This window comes from Pristiophorus japonicus, chromosome 13 (genome assembly GCF_044704955.1).
Source record: "Pristiophorus japonicus isolate sPriJap1 chromosome 13, sPriJap1.hap1, whole genome shotgun sequence".
Lineage (NCBI taxonomy): Eukaryota > Metazoa > Chordata > Chondrichthyes > Pristiophoridae > Pristiophorus > Pristiophorus japonicus.
The window spans coordinates 162145648-162167121 of NC_091989.1; the positions used below are offsets into that span (position 1 = coordinate 162145648).

The 21474-nt window shown below is 43.6% G+C and overlaps 1 protein-coding gene across 1 annotated transcript in view; it reads left to right on the top strand.

Annotated features, from left to right (window-relative positions):
- Nucleotides 1-21474, top strand: part of vps9d1 (VPS9 domain containing 1) — a 104369-nt gene that overhangs the window by 18134 nt on the left and 64761 nt on the right. The window contains exon 6 of the mRNA XM_070898223.1: nt 20330-20392. Within this exon, the coding sequence (XP_070754324.1) occupies nt 20330-20392 (63 nt within the window). The remainder of the gene's footprint in view (nt 1-20329; nt 20393-21474) is intronic.

Below are 21474 nucleotides of genomic sequence, written 5' to 3' on the forward strand. Positions count from 1 at the left end.
ATGCGCAGCCTAATGCGTAAATCCTGAAGTTGCGGTCATTCTTCCCGTGCTCTGTGGGCTGCCCGACCTGTGTGAGAACACCACCGCAGGTCAGGCTATAAATAGAGCTGGAGCACCGGGCCCTGGAACATTGTGGGCCACCCCGACCTGTGTGAGAACACCACCGCAGGTCAGGCTATAAATAGAACTGGAGCACCGGGCCCTGGAACATTGTGGGCCACCCCGACCTGTGTGAGAACACCACCGCAGGTCAGGCTATAAATAGAGCTGGAGCACCGGGCCCTGGAACATTGTGGGCCACCCCGACCTGTGTGAAAACACTACCGCAGGTCGGGGCTATAAATTGAGCTGGCACGCCTGGCCCTGCAACATTGTGGCGGAGGTGCAGCGAATGAGGGTATGGGGTCCAGAAGAGCCGAGGGCCCAGGGGCAGCACGGACCAGCCCACACTGCGATATGTGTGCGCACTAGGTCCATGCAGCAGAGCAGGTCTCCAGTCGTCCTGGTTAACCTTTGCCACTGGATAAAGGCTTAGCTCTGTCAAGCCCATGTGGTGGCTGATGTGCAACGGTCACCACACGCTAAAAAAATTCACGCACAGGCATCTTCCACCCCCTCAACTGGAGTTCAAGACTGTAACATCGGGCCCTTCATTGAAACATCTGTGAACTCTCGTGGAAGCAAATCATCCTCGTTCGAGGGACCGCCTATGATGATGATGAGCTGTACCTGGAGTGAAGTATTTTCATTTCAGCGTGGGTACTAAGTTTGACCCCTTGCTTATTGTAAAGCGATCATCTGCAATGAGTCAAGATCACACCGTAGGCAGAATTATAGCCCCATTAATTATCAAGCAAGGAAGAAGATTTTAAATGGAAGATCCCAGTCCCCAAGAAATACTTTTAGTTTTACCCAAGGGATCACCCTCTTCTGAATGAGAGAAAACATTTTTATATTGCATGGGAACACAGAAGTTAAGAAATCATTTACATCATGAATATGTCAAGTAAAGCAAAAGGAAGGCCATTGCTAGCCATTGTTTTTATTTATTCTATACACAGGGCACGACCAAGCTCTGGAGCTATTCAGTACAGAGCCAATATGTGTTGACGTCAATAATCACCATGGCCTCAAATGGATTGATGTCGATACAGATCTGTTCAGTGCCAGGACTGTTTATCTCTTCTGCAATGGGCCAGACTGTGTCTGGGACTAAACCAAATGTGTAAGAAGTGTCTAAGCTGTAGAATGCATATCATTTTTGTTGCATTATAGCCAATGGCATATTACAATGGCATATGCTATCTATGGGGCTGAATTTGCAGTCGGAGGCTTCCCGCGGGCGGATGCCTCCGACCAGCAAAAAATCTACAAACTTATTTTCTGTCTCGGGATTCACGGCGACCTGTGGTCCTGGACCTCAATGCATAGGCCTGCGTAGAGGCCCATGTATCCCAGGGCGCATGCTGTTCACAAGCGCCCTTGGGATTACGTGAGCTTGCCCAACCAATCAAAGAAGGGAATGCCCATTCATGCTTTGGGGATTCTGTGCACGGAATCCCCATAATCATGAATGGGGATCACATAAAAGATACATTTAAATTTTAAAAAAAAATTACATATTTAAAATTAATTAGAATATTATATAATGTAATTTTTTTGAAAAATGAATGTAAATGTTTTAATGGGGCTAAAAATAACCTTACCTTTATTGTACATGTGCTTCAATGGTTAAATGAATTAAAAAACATGGAAATATGTTCTTTCAAACTCTTACTCTGGTAAAAGCAGGCCTTGTGTCTGCCTTTACCAGGCGTAAGAATTTTATGGGCATTTGCTGGGCAGAAGTTGGGCAAATAGCCTAACTCTCTGTCCACAGAGGCCCTTTTTCCTGAGGGTGCGGCAGATCTGTCAAGAGAATTCTTCACAGATCGCAAGTTCCGGGTTTTATGTGCAGCATATGCCTAAACCCGGAACTTGCGCTGCCCCTTGCCCCTATGGGCACACTTCGTACGCACCCATAATTACGGCCATTGTAATTAGCCTATGATGTCCACATAAATCCATTGCAATGTCCACAACAATTCTCACAAAGTATGATCTGTCAGGTTTTTGTTTCAAAAATGCAATGGAATTATTGACTGCTTTAATCATCAGTTGTAGTCATATTATTTTGTATTGTAAAGGAAAAAATTAATATATCTGCGTTTAAAACAAAAAATGTGTCCATTTGCAAAACCACAAATATGAAAGATGCTGAGAAATATCACCCCATTGATTCCTATTGGCTGCAAAACAGACCAAAATTTTTTTTTGCAGAAACATGGTCACCTTCAAAGCCTTTGACAGGGTACAACGTTGTAAAGTTCTAAACAAGTTACCATTGGTCTTCCATCAAACATTGCATTCATGATTATTGAAGGACCTCTCATTGCGTTACATTTGTTGTTGGTTCATCCTCTAGCATGCCCTATTGCCCTCGGTCATAAGCTCCACGTGTCATCCAACCCTTTCCACTGATGTGATGATGATTGAGAGATTCTATAATAAATAAAAATAAATTATTAAGGAAGTTAGTTAAGCCAAAGAAGGACTTGATTGAGATAGACCCAAAGATCCTGAGGGGAAATGGGAGTAGAAGTGGCACAGCCCTAGAAATTATATTTCAGAGTTCTTTGAGAGTAGATTTGTGCTAGTAGACAAGAGATTGGCCAATGTAAGACCCATTTTTCAAACGGGGAGACCAAGCTAACTTGAGTAATTGGAGACCAGTTAATTCTGAGAGAGGGAACATTTTGGAGTCTTTCATTAAAAATGGAACACCGATCTCAGAAAGGAAGATCTGCCTGGCAAATTGATGCCGTTATTTGAGCAGATTATATATATGGTGGGTGGGAAAATGCAGTGGATTTGGTGCACATGGTCATTCAGAAAGCCTTTGACAAGATAGCACATGTGAGACTATTGGAGAAGATTAAGGAGTATGAAATTAGAGGCAATGTAGCAAATTGCATTTAAAAACTGATTAGAAGGGAGGAAACCGAGTTGGAGTAAAGGACAGTTTCTCCGACTGGGTTGGCAGTGGGTAGCGATGTCCCACAGGCTTATATTCTGGGGATCGCTTCGTTTCCCTGTATATCAAATGTTTAGATTTAGGGAGAAACCGATCAGTGTCTAAATTTGCTAAATTAGGAGGCATAAGAAATAATTCTGAGAAAGCTGCAAAGGAACATTGATAAGCTGGTGGAATGGGGAAAAATGATAGATGAAATTCAATGTCAGTAAATATATGTTGATACATTTGAAAGAAAGAAGGACTTGCATTTCTATAGCGCCTTTCACGACCACCAGAAGCTCCAAAGCACTTTACAGCCAATGAAGTACTTTTGAAGTGTAGTCACTGTTGTAATGTAGGAAATGCGGCAGTCTATTTGTGTACAGCCAGCTCCCACAAACAGCGATATGATAATAACCAGATAATCTTTTTTAGTAATGTTAATTGAGGGATAAATATTGGCTCGGACATCGAGGATAACGCCCTTGCTCTGCTTCAAAATAGTGCCATGGGATCTTTTACGTCCACCTGAGAGGGCAGACTGGGCCTCAGTTTAATGTCTCGCCTGAAAGACGGCACCTCTGACAGTGCAGCACTCCCTCAGTTCTGCACTGGAATGTCAGTCTAGATGTTTGTGCTCAAGTTCCTGGAGTGGTCGGGGCCATAAAAGGAGCGGAGGTGCGGCACCTAGGAGCAGCGTGGAGGCATACCACTTCAGGGAGCAGCACGAGCTGCAACAGCAGTGAAGAGTGACGTCATCAAGATCCAGGTTGGGGATTGGATCATGGGCAGATACAGCAGGAGCGGCGAGGTCGAGGCGAAGGAGCAGCGAGAGACTGTGGAGGGGCCCAGGAGAGGCGTGAGTTCGGGGGCAAGGGGCCCAGGGCAGCACAGGCTAGCCCACACTGCGATATGTGTGTGCACTAGGTCCGTGCAGCAGAGCTAGCCTCCAGTCGTCTTGGTTAATCCTTGCCACTGGACCAAGACCTAGCTCTGTCAAGCCCGTGTGGTGGCTGGTGTGCAACGGTCACCACATGTTAAAAAAAATCCACGCATAGGCATCTTCCACCCTTCAGGATGTAGTTCAGGACCTGGAATATTAGGTCCTTCATCGAAACACCTGTGAACTCATCTTTTTTTGGCGTGGAAGCAAGTCATCCTTGTTTCAAGGGACTGCCTATGATGATGATGACTTGAACTACAACCTCCAAGGCAACAGTGCTCCCCACTGAGCCATGGCTGATAACCGGTAAAGAAGAAAGGTAATATGAGCATATGAAAATTTTGAACAGGAGCAGATCAGCCAGTCCATTTAGTCTGTCCCATACAGTTGTGATGCCTTGTGCATCATGATACAGGCACTCCAGACCCACCTGGAGCCATGTAACCCTCTTGGAGATAAAAACTCAGGCAATTAGCGAATAAGCATTTGGAAAATTACTCTGTCCTTTTTAGGAGGTTGAAACAAGTCCTCATTGACCCTGGCTTATATTGCAGGTATCTACCTCTTGTAGTACGGAGTGTCTACGGACCCGGGAAGACATCAGAAAAGTCGGTTTTCAGCGCACAATGCCATGTGCTGAAAACCGGCTTTTCAGATCTGTAAAGTTGGAGCTTGACAGATGATCCACATCTCGGGTGCGAGGACATTTGCAAGGGCAAGATTGCGGTATTTGCCCATATTTGCCCAGCAAATGTCCTCAAAACTCCTGCTCCTGAAAAAGCAGGCGCATAGCCTACTTTTACAGGCGTAAGTGTTTAATAACATGCACAAATATATATAAAATTAAATAAACACATTTTATTGTTTTAAAAAGTCTTCCCACTAAAATAAGTTTTTATTTTTAACCCGAATTACAAATCTTTAAAAAAATCGGAAAAATATTGCTATTTTTCTAAGGCATTTATTAACTTTAATTTCAATTAATTTTATTTATGTGAGGTCTATTTTTTAATTTTTTATTAGTGTGTTTGTTTTTTTCCCCCATTAATAGCACTGCGTACTCTTAGATACGGAGTTCTCATTGCTATTAATGGGAAAGCTGTGGAATACTGTACCTGATTGGCTGAGCAGTCACACGTGACTGCATCTTCTGCGTGGGAACCTGGAGGACGGAAGCGCACTTCGCAGCGTGGGAAGGGAAGGCCTCTCCACCAGAATCCCACGCTCCTCCCGGATCACGAGGTATTTGCGTAGAAATGTTTCAGGAGGCAATTGCCCGCGGGAAGCCTCCGACCGCAATTTCAGCCCCATGATATCTGCCCTAGCCAGAAACGGGTCCAGTTCTCTTTTCAAGGTGTACAGCTATTCAGATTTCACCACACGAGCTGGCAACCTGTTCTGTAAGTATACTATTCTCTGGGCAAACAAGAACCACTTAACATCCAACATAGTTCTGCCCTCGCGTAAATTGTAACAGTGACCCCCCCTGGTCCTCCCTGATCTATCCAGTTAAGATAATTTGTTCATGTAAACACAATTTAGTATCTTCATTATTTTATAAACCTCGATCAAATCGCCTGAGTCTACACTTCTCTATACAGACCCAGCTCTTTAAGCCTTTTTGGGTAGCTAAGGTGGGACTGGGAATCAGTCGTGTAGTCCTCCTCTATATCTTTTCCAAAGCCTCAATATACCCCACAATCCAAGGGGACCAAAACTGGACACAGTATTGCAAATGAGGGTTAACCAAAATCTTGAACAAGGATAAAATGGCATGGTTTGTTTAGTAGTGTAATGTCCTGCGAATGCAACCAAATACCAAATATTGGTCGTGAACCTGTAGAGACTGCTGCACTGTAACATCCAGATCTTTCTCCTTCACGACTGGCTTCAGTTCTGTTCCTGGTAAGGCGTATGTATATTTAGTATAAGACTTGCCCACGTGCCTGGCATTGCACCTTTCTAGGTTAAATATAACTTGCAGGGTAGATAAGGGGGGGACCAGTGGATGTGGTGTATTTGGATTTCCAGAAGGCATTCGATAAGGTGCCACGTAAGAGGCTACTGCACAAGATAAAAGCTCACGGGGTTGGGGGTAATATATTAGCATGGATAGAGGATTGGCTAACTAACAGAAAATAGAGAGTCAGGATAAATGGGTCATTTTCCGGTTGGCAAACGGTGACTAGTAGGGTGCCAGAGGGGTCGGTGCTGAAGCCTCAACTATTTACAATCGATATTAATGACTTGGATGAAGGGACTGAGTGAAACGTAGCCAAGTTTGCTGATGATACAAAGATGGGCGGGAAATCAAATTGTGAGGAGGACACACAAAATCTGCAAAGGGATATAGACAGACTAAATGAGTGGGCAAAAATTTGGCAGATGGAATATAATGTGGGAAAATGTGAGGTTATCCACTTTGGCAGAAATAATAGAAAAGTAAATTATAATTTAAATGGAGAAAAATTGCAAAGTGCTGCAGTACAGAGGGACCTGGGGGTCCTTGTGCATGAAACACTAAAAGTTAGTATGCAGGTACAGCAAGTAATCAGGAAGGCAAATGGAATGTTGGCCTTTATTGCAAGGGGGATAGAGTATAAAAGCAGACAAGTCCTGCTACAACTGTACAGGGTATTGGTGAGGCCACACCTAGAGTACTGCGTGCAGTTATGGTCTCCATATTTAAGGAAGGATATACTTGCATTGGAGGCTGTTCAGAGAAGGTTCACGAGGGTGATTCCGGAAATGAGGGGGTTGACTTATGAGGATAGGTTGAGTAGGTTGGGCCTATACTCATTGAAGTTCAGAAGAATGAGAGGTGATCTTTTTGATAATGAGGGGGCTCAACAAGGTGGATGCAGGGAGGATGTTTCCACTCATGAGGGAAACTAAAACTAGGGGACATAGTTTTAGAATAAGGGGCGGCCCATTTAAAACTGAGATGAGGAGAAATTTCTTCTCTCTGAGGGTTGTAAATCTATGGAATTCTCTGCCCCAGAGAGCTGTGGAGGCTGGGTCATTGAATATATTTAAGGCGGAGATAGACAGATTTTTGAGCGATAAGGGAGTAAAGGGTTATGGGGAGCAAGCAGGGAAGTGGAGCCGAGTCCATGATCAGATCAGCCATGATATTGAATGGTGGAGCAGGCTCGAGGGGCCAAATGGCCTATTCCTGCTCCTATTTCTTATGTTCTTGCCAAACACGGGCCCATTCCCCCAACACATTGAGATTGGCTTGCAGTAGTTGAACATCCTCTACAGTCCTAACACTCGCACATAGCTTTGTATCGTCCACTAACTTACATATCATTACATATCAGTACATCTAGGTCATTAATAAAGATAGTAAAGACAGAGGACCCAACACCGATCCCTGTGGGACCTCACTGATAACCAGTCTCCCCAGAAGATCCAAATCCATTGACGACAACTTTCTGCCTACGGGCATTTATCAAATTCTTCATTCACCACAGCAGATTACCACGAATTCCACAAGATCCTATTTTGTAGAGTCTTGCGAGTTACCCTATCAAAGGATTTCTGAGTCGTGGTAGATAATGTCTATGGGTTGCCCTCATTCACTAACTTGATAACCTCTTCAAAAACATTCCATCGAATTAGTAAGAATGTGGAAAGCTGGGTGATGTGGAAGAACAGATCAATTTGTGTGTTTGGATTCACAAGACATTGAATGGACCACCTCGTATGGATAAGGCCATAATGAAAACAAATGTAATATGGCAAAAGGTATAGGGTATAAAAGTTGAGATGTAATGATAAATCTATGTAAAACCTTCGTGAGACCATAATTGGAGTATTGTGTGTGGCTTTGGGCTCCGCTATAGGAAGAATGTTGCGGGAACAGCGGGTACAGCACAGATTCATTAGGATGCTGTCTGGTATGGTGAAATATAAATACGGAAAAAGATTTGGAATAATTGGAGTTGTTTTTGTTAGAACAGAGGAGAGTAAGTGGTAATTTGATGCAAGTACTTAAAATTATGAAGGGATTGGACAGAACATATAGAAACTGATTCTTTCTAGTGATTGGAGGGGTCTAGAACAATGGAACACAGATATAAGTTTAAATGTCAGTGATTTATGACAAAGAGCAAGAGAAGCTTTATTACAGAGGATTATTAAGCTGTGAATTCACTACATGTGTTAATAATTAAAGCAGAAACTATGCCAACATTTAAGAATAGATTAGATAGGTGGTTGAAGGAAAGGGGAATAAAAGGGATATGGGAACTTGGGATTAGGACTACTGCTCGTGTGGAAGATAAACACCAACCTGGACTTATTGGCCTGTTTCCATGTTTGAATTTCTTTATAATTCTATATATTATTCCTTTTGCAGCATAATAGTTGAATCACCAAGTCGCAATATCTTTCAATGACGCATTGAAAACTTGCTTCTTTCAATTCTTTAAAGACCTGGCGTTTTTTTATTCATTCCTTGGATGTGGGCGTCACTGGCAAGGCCAGCATTTATTGCCCATTCCAATTTGCCCTTGAGAAGGTGGTGGTGAGCTGCCTTCTTGAACCGCTTTAGTTCCTGTGACTAAGGTACTTCCACAGTGCTGTTAGAGAGGGAGTTCCAGGATTTTGACCCAGCGATGATGAAGGAACACCGATATAGTTCCAAGTCAGGATGGTGTGTAACTTGGAGGGGAACTTGCAGGTGCTGTTGTTCCCAAGCGCTTGCTGCCCTTGTTCTTCTAGGTGGCGGATGTGCTGTTGAAGAAGCCTTAACGAATTGCTGCAATGCATCTTATAGATAGTAAACACTGGAACTACGTTGCACTGGTGGTGGAGGGAGTGCCAATCAAGCAGGCTGCTTTGTCCTGGATGGTGTCAAACTTCTTGTGTTATTGGAGCTGCAATCATCCAGGTAAGTGGAGAGTATTCATTCCATCACACTCCTGACATGTGCCTTGTAGATGATGGAAAGGCTTTGGGGGGGTTTGGAGGTGAGACACTTGCCACAGAATACCCAGCCTCTGATCTGCTATTGTAGCCACAGTATTTATGTGGCTGGTCCAGTTAAATTTCTGGTCAGTGGTGACCCTTAGGATATTGATAGTGGGGTATTTGGTGATGGCAATGCTGTTGAAATATACATTAATGATTTAGATGAAGGAATTGAATGTAATATCTCCAAGTTTGCAGATGACACTAAGCTGGGTGGCAGTGTGAGCTGTGAGGAGGATGCTAAGAGGCTGCAGGATGACTTGGACAGGTTAGGTGAGTGGGCAAACGCAAGGCAGATGCAGTATAATGTAGACAAAAATGTGAGGTTATCCACTTTGGTGGCAAAAACAGGAAGGCAGAATATTATCTGAATGGTGACAGATTAGTAAAAGAGGAGGTGCAACAAGACCTGGATGTCATGGTACATCAGTCATTGAAAGTTGGCATACAGGTACAGCAGGTGGTGAAGAAAGCAAATGACATGTTGGCCTTCATAGCGAGAGGATTTGAGTATAGGAGCAGGGAGATCTTACTGCAGTTGTACAGGGCCTTGGTGAGGCCACACCTTGAATATTGTGTACAGTTTTGGTCTCCTAATCTGAGGAAAGACATTCTTGCTATTGAGGGAGTGCAGCGAAGGTTCACCAGACTGATTCCCGGGATGGCAGGACTGACATATGAAGAAAGACTGGATCGACTAGGCTTATATTCACTGGAATTTAGAAGAATGAGAGGGAATCTCATAGAAACATATAAAATTCTGACGGGATTGGACAGGTTAGATGCAGGAAGAATGTTCCCGATGTTGGGGAATTCCAGAACCAGGGGTCACATAGAAAGATAGAAACATAGAAAATAGGTGCAGGAGTAGGCCATTCGGCCCTTCTAGCCTGCACCGCCATTCAATGAGTTCATGGCTGAACATTCAACTTCAGTACCCCATTCCTGCTTTCTCGCCATACCCCTTGATCCCCCTAGTAGTAAGGACCTCATCTAACTCCTTTTTGAATATATTTAGTGAATTAGCCTCAACAACTTTCTGTGGTAGAGAATTCCACAGGTTCACCACTCTCTGGATGAAGAAGTTCCTCCGCATCTCGGTCCTAAATGGCTTACCCCTTATCCTTAGACTGTGACCTCTGGTTCTGGACTTCCCCAACATTGGGAACATTCTTCCTGCATCTAACCTGTCTAACCCCGTCAGAATTTTAAATGTTTCTATGAGGTCCCCTCTCATTCTTAACTCCAGTGAATACAAGCCCAGTTGATCCAGTCACAGTCTAAGGGTAAGGGGTAAGCCATTTAGGACTGAGATGAGGAGAAATTTCTTCACTCCAGAGAGTTGTGAACCTGTGGAATTCTCTATCACAGAAAGTTGTTGAGGCCAGTTCGTTAGATATATTCAAAAGGGAGTTAGATGTGGCCCTTACGGCTAAAGGGATCAGGGGGTATGGAGAGAAAGCAGGAATGGGGTACTGAAGTTATATGATCAGCCATGATCATATTGAATGGTGGTGCAGGCTCAAAGGGCCGAATGGCCTACTCCTGCACCTATTTTCTATGTTTCTATATTTCTTTGAATGTCAAGGGGAAGCAGTTAGACTCTCGCTTGTTGGAGATTGTCATTGCCCTGTGTGGCACGAATGTTACTTGCACTTATCAGCCTAAGCATGGACTGCTTCATTATCTGAGGAGTTGCAAATGGAAGCGAACACTCTGTAGTCATCAGTGAACATCCCCGCTTCTGATGGAGGGAAGGTCATTGATGAAGCAGCTGAAGATGGTTGGGCCTGGGACATTGCCCTGAGGAACTCTTGCTGCGATGTCCTGGGGCTGTGATGATTGACCTCCAACAGCCACAACCATCTTCCTTTATACTAGATATGACTCCAGCCAGTGTAGAGTTTTCCCCCTGATTCCCATTGACTTCAGTTTTACCAGGGCTCCTTGATGCCACAACACATGCTGTACTGGAACCTCCTCCTCCCGCTGATTGTTTAATTGTGCACCACCATTCACGACTGGTGTGCTACAACTGCAGAGCTTTGATCTGATCCGTTGGTTCATTTGTGTTTCTCCAGGTCCAGTTAACTGCTGTGCCTTACTTTCGATAGATTCTTTTTCAATTCTTTATATTTTTTGCCTTACTATCTTAAGATTTCTAAATCTCTGTCATTAAATTGACAGCAAGAACGATTCTTTAATAAACTATTCCAAATTGTTTTAAAACACACACCACATCTATCAGAGGAACAGCAGTCCGAAGCTATCTTATGGATCTACTTAATTCATCATCATCATAGGCAGTCCCTCGAAATCGAGGAAGACTTGCTTCCACTCAAAGTGAGTTCTCAGGTGACTGTACAGTCCAATATTGGAATTACAGTTTTTGTCACAGGTGGGATAGACAGTCGTTGGAGGAAAGGGTGGGTGGGCAGTCTGGTTTGCCGCACGCTCGTTCTGCTGCCTGTGCTTGTTTTCTGCATGCTCTCGGCGACGAGACTCGAGGTGCTCAGCGCCCTCCCGGATGCTCTTCCTCCACTTAAGGCGATCTTTGTCCAGGGACTTCCAGGTGTCGGTGGGGATATTGCACTTTATCAATGAGGCTTTGATGGTGTCCTTGAAACGTTTCCTCTGCCCACCTGGGGCTTGCTTGCCGTGTAGGAGGTCCAAGTAAAGTGCTTGCTTTGGGAGTCTTGTGTCCGGCATGCGGACAATGTGGCCCGCCCAACGGAGCTGGTCGAGTGTGGTCAGTGCTTCGATTCTGGGATGTTGGTCTGATTGAGAACACTGAAGTTGGTACATCTGTCCTCCCAGGGGATTTGCAGGATCTTGCGGAAGCATCGTTGGTGGTATTTTTCCCGCGATTTGAGGTATCTACTGTATATGTCCCACGTCTCTGATTTTTTTTAAATTTCAAAATATACTTTATTCATATAAAAAATTTGTACAGTACATTCAAAAGCAGTTCAGTACGTTTAGTTGCGGTCAGCCATCCCACACACTACATTTGGGTGCTGATGGCAGTTCCGTTCGATGCATTTCCTTGCTTTTCATTTCAAGTACAATTTGGTACAATACGGGATATCTTGTAGTACATTCAACAAATTACATTACATGTGTCACTATACATTACACGGAATGGGTGACGATACATTTACATTTTTTTTCTTTTCAACGTGCATTACGAAACAGACCTTGCATTGTACATGGCACTACATAGGTGTTTACAAATCATGGTGCTCCATGTACACAAAAAAGAAGTTACAAGTATGGCCCGAGGGGAGTTTTGTACTGATTCCTGCCCCCGGGTTCACCGTGGCAGAAGGGCTTTAAACTGTGGCCCTTCCCCACCGTGCCTTTGCGGCGGCTGCACCAATTTTAAGTGCGTCCCTCAGCACGTAATCCTGGATCTTTGATTGCGCCAGTCTGCAACACGCAGACGTGGACATCTCCTTGCTCTGGAAGACCAAGTTTCGGCAAGAGCAAAGAGCGTCTTTGACTGAGTTGATGGCCCTCCAGCAGCAGGTGATGTCTATCTGTGTCCCACATCTCTGAGCCATACAGGAGGGTGGTTATCACTACAGCCCTCTCGACCATAAGCTTGGTGCTCGATTTGAGGGCCTGATCTTCGAACACTCTCTTCGTCAGGCGGCCAAAGGCTGCGCTGGCACACTGGAGGCGGTGTTGAACCTTGTCGGCGATGTCTGCACTTGCTGATAATAGGCTCCCGAGGTATGGAAAGTGGTCTACGTTGTCCAAGACCAAGCCATGGATCTTGATGACTGGGGGGCAGTGCTGTGTGGCGGGGTCAGGTTGGTGGAGGACCTTTGTCTTACGGATATTTAGTGTAAGACCCATTCTTTCGTACGCCTTGGTGAAGATCTTGGCGATGACTTGGAGTTCAGCCTCTGTGCACAGACATCCGCGTACTGTAGTTCGACGACAGAGGATGGGACGGTCTTGGATCTGGCCTGGAGGCAACGAAGGTTGAACAGGTTCCCACTGGTTCTATAGTTTAGTTCCAAATTCAGCGGATACAATAGATACCATGATGTTACAATTAAAAAAAAGGTATACTTCACTTCCCTCTTGCAAAGCACACAGCCTGCTGCTTTGTCTGGAAAGGGAGTTCCTGCTTTTGCCGTGTGCTAAGGAGAAGAGAAGACCCAGTAATCCTTGCTTGTATTATTATACTCCTTATGGCCATTGTTTCTCAGAGAGCCTCAAGATTGGGTATTATTTCCAGAGCTGTTCCTGATTGGCTTCTCCTCATACATGTGTCTGTGCGGAGGGTCGGTGCCATTCCTTGATTAGGTTAATGGCTTTCCAATAAACATCTTTTCTAATTTGGTGAGTTCCAAAGCCATGCTGATGTGAACTTGGAGCGGTCATCCATTTTGTTTCTTTTCACACTGCAGCCTTTCCATATAATCTACACTTTTAACATTTATTTATGATAGAATGATAGAATTAATTTTATCATTACTAAATACTTTTATTCTTGCACTGTCCCCACCGATCTTAAATGGAATTCCCATCTTTTCCATTGCTATCACTGATTGTGCTTATTTTAATACACTCTTGTAAGCTTGGGGGTGGAGGAGTGTGCTTTAGACATTGACCTTTTGAATTAACTGTAAAAACAATTGTCTGCAATATGCACTTTAAATTGTTCATATTTATTTTAACTTACAAAATGGGAAGAAATGAAGGAATTGTAATAGAGATCTTTTCAAGGTACACAGCAGCAATGTTCCCTCTAAGCTGCGAGGCCACGCGGATGCAGTGTTTGTGAGGTCTAACCCAGGCCGCTCACTGGTTTTTTGCATTGTAAATACTACGCACGCTCAAAATTTGAATGGGCCACACAGCAATTTAAAAGGACAGCGCATGGAAAATAATTAGAGGGAGCATTGCACAGCAACTTGATCACTGGATTGAATTTGTAAATATGGAAACAATAGAAATTTACAGCGTAGAAGGAGGCCATTTCGGCCCATCGTGTCTGCACCGGCTGACAAAGAGCCGCAGGGCCCTCTGTCAGCAGCTCTGAAGGTTACATATAAACCTATGAACAATGAACAATGAACAATGGCAGAAAGGTAAAGAGCAATCAGTCCGCCCCACATAACTGCGACACCCCTTACACTGAAACATTCTACACTCTACCCCCACCGGAACCATGTGATCTCCTGGGAGAGGCAAAAACCAGATATGTATATTGGTTGAAGTGGATTGCTAGGGATTGTTATTTTCAGAAATGTTAAGTATTTGATTCCAGTAGTACAGGTTGGATCCCTCTGGTCTGGCACCCTTGGGACCTGACTGGTGCCGGACCAGAGAATTTTCCGAACCATGCGAGGTCAACTGTGACAACAACCTGGACGTGTTCTGCGCAGGGAGAGAAGCGGCATGGCGTGGCGTGCGGAAAGAGAGAGAGAGAGTCAGAGACAGACAAGGTTCAGCTTTGGCACCTCCAGTTAGCTGCCTACCCTTGCCCGGCCCACTTACCTCAATGAACAGCACGGTATGCCACCCATGCCGGGATTGATGTTTCCAGACTAGTGTCCCGAACTGGAGAGGTACAACCTGTACTTCATTTCTTTTTGTCATCTTCCACCAACTATTCGGTGCCCCTATTAGAATGTTGATGTAGTTCCAGTAAGACTTAACTTGATGATTTTAGAGAAGTTCAAAATAAGATACTCCTATAAATTCACACATTTTTCTAACATAAATTGAATGCATTGGTTTAACTGCAGTTTTTCCCACTAGCATATTGGTAGCAATATGTTAAATAAGTGGCATGCTCTAACATGTAATGACAAGATAGTTGCTACTTAGACTGTTTACAGCTTGCCTGTAGCCAGGTGTTGTGCTTTGTTTGCTTTTCAAAACACTTTCTGAATAAATGAAAATGCAAAATAGTGCTTAAAATGAGCTATCCTTCACATGCTGAAGCGTGTAATTTGTTTTCTATCATTTTATTTTGCCTATATACTTCAGCCGGTTCCTGTGTAGTGAAAAGGGACTCCATTTTGCCAAACCCCTTTTTTCGGCGCACTTACCTTTGCGCGCTGGAAACGGCGCTGGAAAAAAGTCGCCTCATCCTGGCAGCTCTTCCAAGTCCCCGGAGTCCCAGAGTGGCGTGCATTGTGAAGTGGTGGGGGCGGAGCAACAGGCCAGCGCTGAAAACAGTGCCGGCACCTGCGCGCATGCGCAGTGAAGTCTGCGCGCATGCTCCTGCCCTCCCAGCGCGTCCTGCGAGCTGTGAGCAGGACCCGATGCTCGCAGCCCCTAGCCCCGGCTGAAGGGACGTCCCGATCTCACCGCACCCTATCCCCGGCTGAGTGGCCTCCTGCACCAGCCGGCCGGCCTGCTGAGTTCCCGGGCGAGGTAGGACTTTGGTTTTATTTTTTATTCATTGATGGTTGTGCTTGAGAGTTTTGATTGGGGGGGGGTGGGGGTAGGGGTAGGAGGGGGAGGAAGAGGAGAGTTTTGTGGGGCGGAGAAAGAATGTTTTGATGGGGGTGAACTTTTTTTTTAAAAACTTGATTCTGGCATAAAGGTAGGACTTCTATTTTTTATTTGTTATTGATTGATTGATTGCTTATTACTTTTTGTAGTTTGTTTAGTGCTTTGTAAGTCTTTGCAGGTCCTCAGCTTCCTTCTATTTTTTATTTGTTATTGAATGCTTATTTCTGTGCTTTGTTTAGTGCTTTGTAAATCTTTGTGCTTTAAATGTACTAACCTGCGCTGATTTTTTTTTAACTGCCTGCAATGTTTTTCAGAGCTGGCCACATACGCTGACCTAAGTCGATTTGGAGTAAGTTTTAGCTGGCCAAAACTGGCATAAAGTGTCTGGAAACGCCACCTTTTGGAAAAAAAACTGAACTAAAAAAAATTGTACCTAACTGACTTACCCTGGAGCAAATTTTGGGGGTAAAATGGCAATTTTTAATTTACGCCAGAAAAAACAACTTGCTCCAAAAAAATTGATGCAAGTCATGGCCAAAATTGGGCCCAAGGAGAGAACAGGAGAGCTTAAAGGGTGCCAGGTCTGCATTGCTTGTTTTCCTTGCATCTCTGACTTGGTCTGGATCTGGACCAGTTTAGGGTTTGAGAGTTCATGTTATTTAGTTTACAAAAGGATAGTGCCAATATTCCCTTTTTGTAAATAAAATGCAGTATTAGGAGTATTTGCAGTTGCACATTTATATTTTTATAATTATTTCCAGACAATTTGGGTACTTGTGTAAGACTAAATTAACTGAAAACTCAAATAGTAGTAGCATGTGTCACACTTTAGCGATGTGTCATTTATGCTGCAAATGCGCTTAATATTCAAAAACTATGTGGATGTATTTTATGGATTTACCTTGTGTCGATTGTCATAGAAGGGGCAATGCCATTAAATACCCATCTTTTTCAAATTAAAAAAACATATCTGGCCAGAATTTACAGCCTTGGAAAAGGACAGCAAATTCGGGATTTCTGCGTGCGCTAAATCCTGAACTTGCGATCTGTCAAGTTCCGACTAGACAGATCATCCGCACCAACATTGTAAACCTTATTGCTAGCGCAGAGTTGGGCTATTTGCCCACCAATTGCCTAGCTATCACGTACGAAACACTTACAGCTGGTGAAAACCGGTGCAGGGCCTGTTTCCACAGCATAAGGTGCTACCTCTTGACAAATGCAAGTAATTAAAAAGAATTCGGAGGTCGGAAATGGAAGCAGTTTAGGATTCTGTCCATGGAAAATATTTATTTGTCCATTTAAAAAGTTCAGAGGAAGCGGTTGCTACATTGATAAAATTATTGGTTTTTTGCATCCAAGCGGAGCATAATCTTAACAAAAAAATCCAAATTAAGTTTCGATGTTTATTCCATCTGGCTCTAGTAATGAGGGTTTTTTTTCCTTTCCGGAGATCATAAATGAATGAGAGACCTGCTGTTTGACGATTGGAGCACTGGCCCACGTGATCCCAGGTACATTTCAGCACACGCTGCTCCCCTGGGATATGTGGGCCACTACGCTGCCCTCTAGTACACAGTGTCAAACCGCAAGTTACCCATCAGGTAAGCTCACATTCTATTCGGATGCCGGCGGCGTACTCCATAGGTACGCCACGGACCGCAAAATCAAGACCATTAATGCTCACCATCCACCCATGGAACCAGAGAAGTTAATGAACATAAGGAAGTCGCTCAGTCCATCGTGTTTGTGCTACCTGTTCGCTACAGCAGTCCAAAACTAATCGCACTGAATCTTTGCCGCAACCACTCCACGTGGCAAAGCATTCCGTGCTCCAACAATCCTCTTCAAAGTAAGTTCGCGATTCCCACCCCATGCTGAACTCAAGGTAACATTTGAGCCACCCTTTTGAAATATTTCTTTCTAATTAACAGGACTATAATCAGCAATATGTGTCCACTCATTTGTAGTTATTCTATGTTTATTGCCGCCTTAATTTAAGTATGGTGTTTATATTATCTGGCCCTAAATTAAGAGACTAAAATTTGAAATGATACTTTGTTTTTTAACAATGTTACTTTGGCTTGTTTTGCTTTCAGTTCATATTTGTGAATTCAAATGAAAACATAATTAGATTGCCTTTTTTTAAAAAAGTGATTTGAAGCATGTGTTTTTATCAGTTGCCCATGTACATGTGTTGGTCTGCAATCTAAAGGACAATGGATTAACTTACCACCTATCGGGCCCAAGTTTCGGCTCGAATTGCTCCTATTTTTTTGGAGCAACTAGTTTTAGTATGGAGTATCTTAGAAATCGCAATTCTCGGCATTTAGTTTGCTCCAGTTCTAGTTAGTTAGAATAGTTTTGTTTCAATACAGTTTTTTTTCAAAAGGAGGCGTTACCAGCGACTTGCGTCTGTTTTTGCAAGTTTAGGCAGCGAAATGTTACTCCAAACTAACTTAGAACGGAGTAAGTGTCGATTTTTGTACGCTCAGAAAAACCTTGCCTACACTTTAGAAATTAGGCGCAGATAGCGAGAGATAGGGGGAGGGAAGGGAAGTTGGGGGATTTTACAAAGCATTAACCACTTCACTTTTACCAATAAAAAGCCATCATCAATGATTTATTTATCATTTATTAATTTAAAAAAAAGAAATAAAAAAAATCAATCAATAAATAAAAAAATTAAAAGTTTCTACTCACCTACTGCAGCACTGGGAGCCCTCCAACAGCCTGCCGAAGAGGTGCTCGGAGGGGCCCGCCACCGAAGAGCTGCAGTTCGGGCGGGGCCCGCCACTGGGGAGGGGTTTGGGCTGGACCCGCCACCGAGGAGGAATCCGGGCGGGGCCACCACCGAAGAGGTGCTGGTTGGGCCCGCCACCGAAGAGCTGCAATTCGGGCGGGACCCGCCACCGGGGAGGAGTTCGGGTGGGCCCCGCCGCCGAAGAGGTGCTGGTCAGGCGGGCCCCGCCACCGAGGAGGTGTTCGGGCGGGACCTGCCACCGGGGAGGAGTTCGGGTGGGAGTTCGGGTGGGACCCGACACCAAAGAGGTGCTGGTCGGGCGGGCCCCGCCGCCAAGGAGGTAAGGGCAGTAGCGACGAGGCGAGGTGAGGGACAGTGAGGCAGGCAGGCCACTCGGCACGGGATAGGGGCGGCGAACAGCACGACGTCCCTTCGGCTCAGGGACAGGACGCGTTGGGAGGGCCAGGAGCTACTGCGCATGTGCGCAGACTCCACTGCGCATGCGCGCAGCTGCCGGCACTCTTTTTGGCACAGAGCTGTAGCTCCACCCCCAGCTGCTTGTGTTGCGCTGCGTTGACTGTGAAACAGGCCTGCTGGACTCGGAGAATCGCGAGGTAAATTTTAGGCGCTTTTTTAATTCTAAAAAACAGGCGGGTCTCGGAATGGGCTGTTCTGGGAGGACATCCGAAACTTGGGCCCTATGTGACCAGGTGAGTTAAAAATGATTTCAGAATTTTTAGAACCTCATGGTTCACATATCTCAATCTGTTGTAGTCTGCAGTTTTTTTTTTAGCATTTTGCTGATACATTTTGCATTTTCAAAATTAGAAATCATATTTATTTTGTATGTTTTATTAACCACCTGTTTTGGCTATTGAAGGAATTTACAGATGTTTCTGGTTAATAAGGTAATTACTTAACTCTGCTGTGAGATCATTAAGAAGCTTTACGTGACTTTTCATAAATACCAAATATTGAAACAATCCTCAGCACACTGACATTGCTATTAATCTGCAGCACAATGCAGCAAAATAATGAGCAAAAATTTCCAACAATTCTTATTGAATGAGTTTAGTTTGCATAACATACATGACAACCTAATTTATTTTAATACAGCTCTTTCTCATCGAGCAGTTCCAGAGCATCTATTAGCATCTAATTTGACATAGCTCACTCTCAACTCGTTAAAAAGTCCAAGTGGCTTTTTTATAAAAAAAAGGATTAGAGAACCACACTATGCTGTTTGTTGACTGAGCTGGATCTTATTACAATGCAGCAGGTTCCAGTTAGTATTTAGTACCTTCATCATCAAACTTGCTTCAACCTGACAGAAGTTTTTCAGCTTGGCTTAATCCGTGGTACAAAAGTAAAATGGCTGTTTCTGCTCTATCTTTTCGTGATCATTGGGATAGGTTGAAAACATTCTTCCAGGTATAGTAAGTTGGCACTGCAGTAGATGACTGCAGTGTGTTTATTGCTAAATCTCCCTTTTTTTTTGCTAACTGTCAACCATTGGAACATTGCATTTTTTTCCAGCTTACACTGTAAACTTAGCATTTGAATGTCTTTTTTGAAATTTGAAGTCTTGCCTCAATATATATTGTTACTTGGATACCTGGTTAAAAAATGAATTTTTTTACAATTTATGTCAATCTGATGTAGTCTTCAAAAGTAATACCTGTAGCCGAGAGTTAAAATAATGAATAATCTTTACAACGTTCAATAAAAGGTATACTAGGTTAATTTATATATTTCAAAATGTTCACACTTTCAGTCATGCTAACTTTAAAGATGGATTTGCATCATTCTGAACGCCGAAGCTAAAATTAAATAAAATATAAGATAAATTAAATGATACATTCATTTTTATGGATTTGAGCAGTAGCTTGGTGCCAAGTTGCAGGACTTTGAAAAAATTTGCCTCCCGTAATTTGTTTTTTAATTTGAATATGAAATAAATGTAGAGAAACTAAAATTTGCAAACCAAGTAAGATAAATTGCAGCTGCCTCATGTTGCCTGCATGGATACAGTTACACTCCACTTTGACTTTGTTGAAATAGCAATCTCCTAAGCAAAGCATACACGTTTTTTAAATAGAATTGTCTTGTCAAAACTTGTTTTTATTTTTAGACGTTGTCTCTTCAGCGGCAGATGATGGAGAACCTGATCATTGCACAGGCAAGACAAGCAGCCGTATCCTTTTATTGTGTTGCAAACAATTACTAGGGGAATTTTGGGTTGGTATTGTTTTGTGTTCAGTGCACATTTTGTCTTTGCCAAATTGGAATCTAGAAGTGGTGACTGTGCATCAGTGGGTGAAGTTTTAGAATTTCCTGTTCACTGTAAAAGTAATAGAACTTATAGACCCATTCATCGGGTACTGCCAACTAAATGCCAGCTTAATTCTGTGTCCTGCTAAAACCTATTGGGCAGGAAAAATAACAAAAGTGACCCTAGCATTTGAACTAATCAAATATATTAAACTAAAAATATTGCTAAATTCAGCATTTTGTCCATTCGGTGTAACTTGCATGATATTGAAGAAATTAATTTAGGCGAGCATCGCTTCTAAGATGCCAGCAGTAATTTCATCTTGCATTCCGAAATCTGCAGATTTCAAAAATCTTACTCCAGTAAAATGTCGTCTTCATGTTTTGTATTCGATATTCATTCATTGACACCGACTCTGTTGTCACCCTGCTTGTCTGACATCCGTTCCTGGCTGAGCCAAAATCCCTCCAGTTAAACATTGGGGAGGTCAAAGCCGTTGTCTTCAGCCCCCGCCACATACTCCGTATCCTCACCATCCCCTTCTCTGGCCACTGTCTGCATAAAGTTAACCATTCACAACCTCAGCATTCTATTTGACCCTGAGCTGAACTTCCCACCCCATTTCCTCTCCCATCGCAAAGACCGCCTACGTCCACCTCTGTAACATCAGTCAACCACTCCTGCCTCACCTCCATGCCTTTGTCACACCCAGACTCGACTATTCCAATGCTGCCCTGGCCGAACTTTCATCCTCCACCCTTCATAAACTTCAGCTCATCCAAAACTCTCATACCTGTATCCTAACCCACACCAAGTCACGCTTGTCCATCACCTCTAATCTCGCGGACCTACATTTGCTCCCAATTTAAAATTCTCCTCCTCGTGTTCAAATCACTTCATGGTCTTTCCCCTCCCTATCTTTAGTATTCACATCAAGATGGTAAAATTGTTCTCTTCATTAAATTTTATTTAAATGTAAAAGTCACAAATCATCATCATCATAG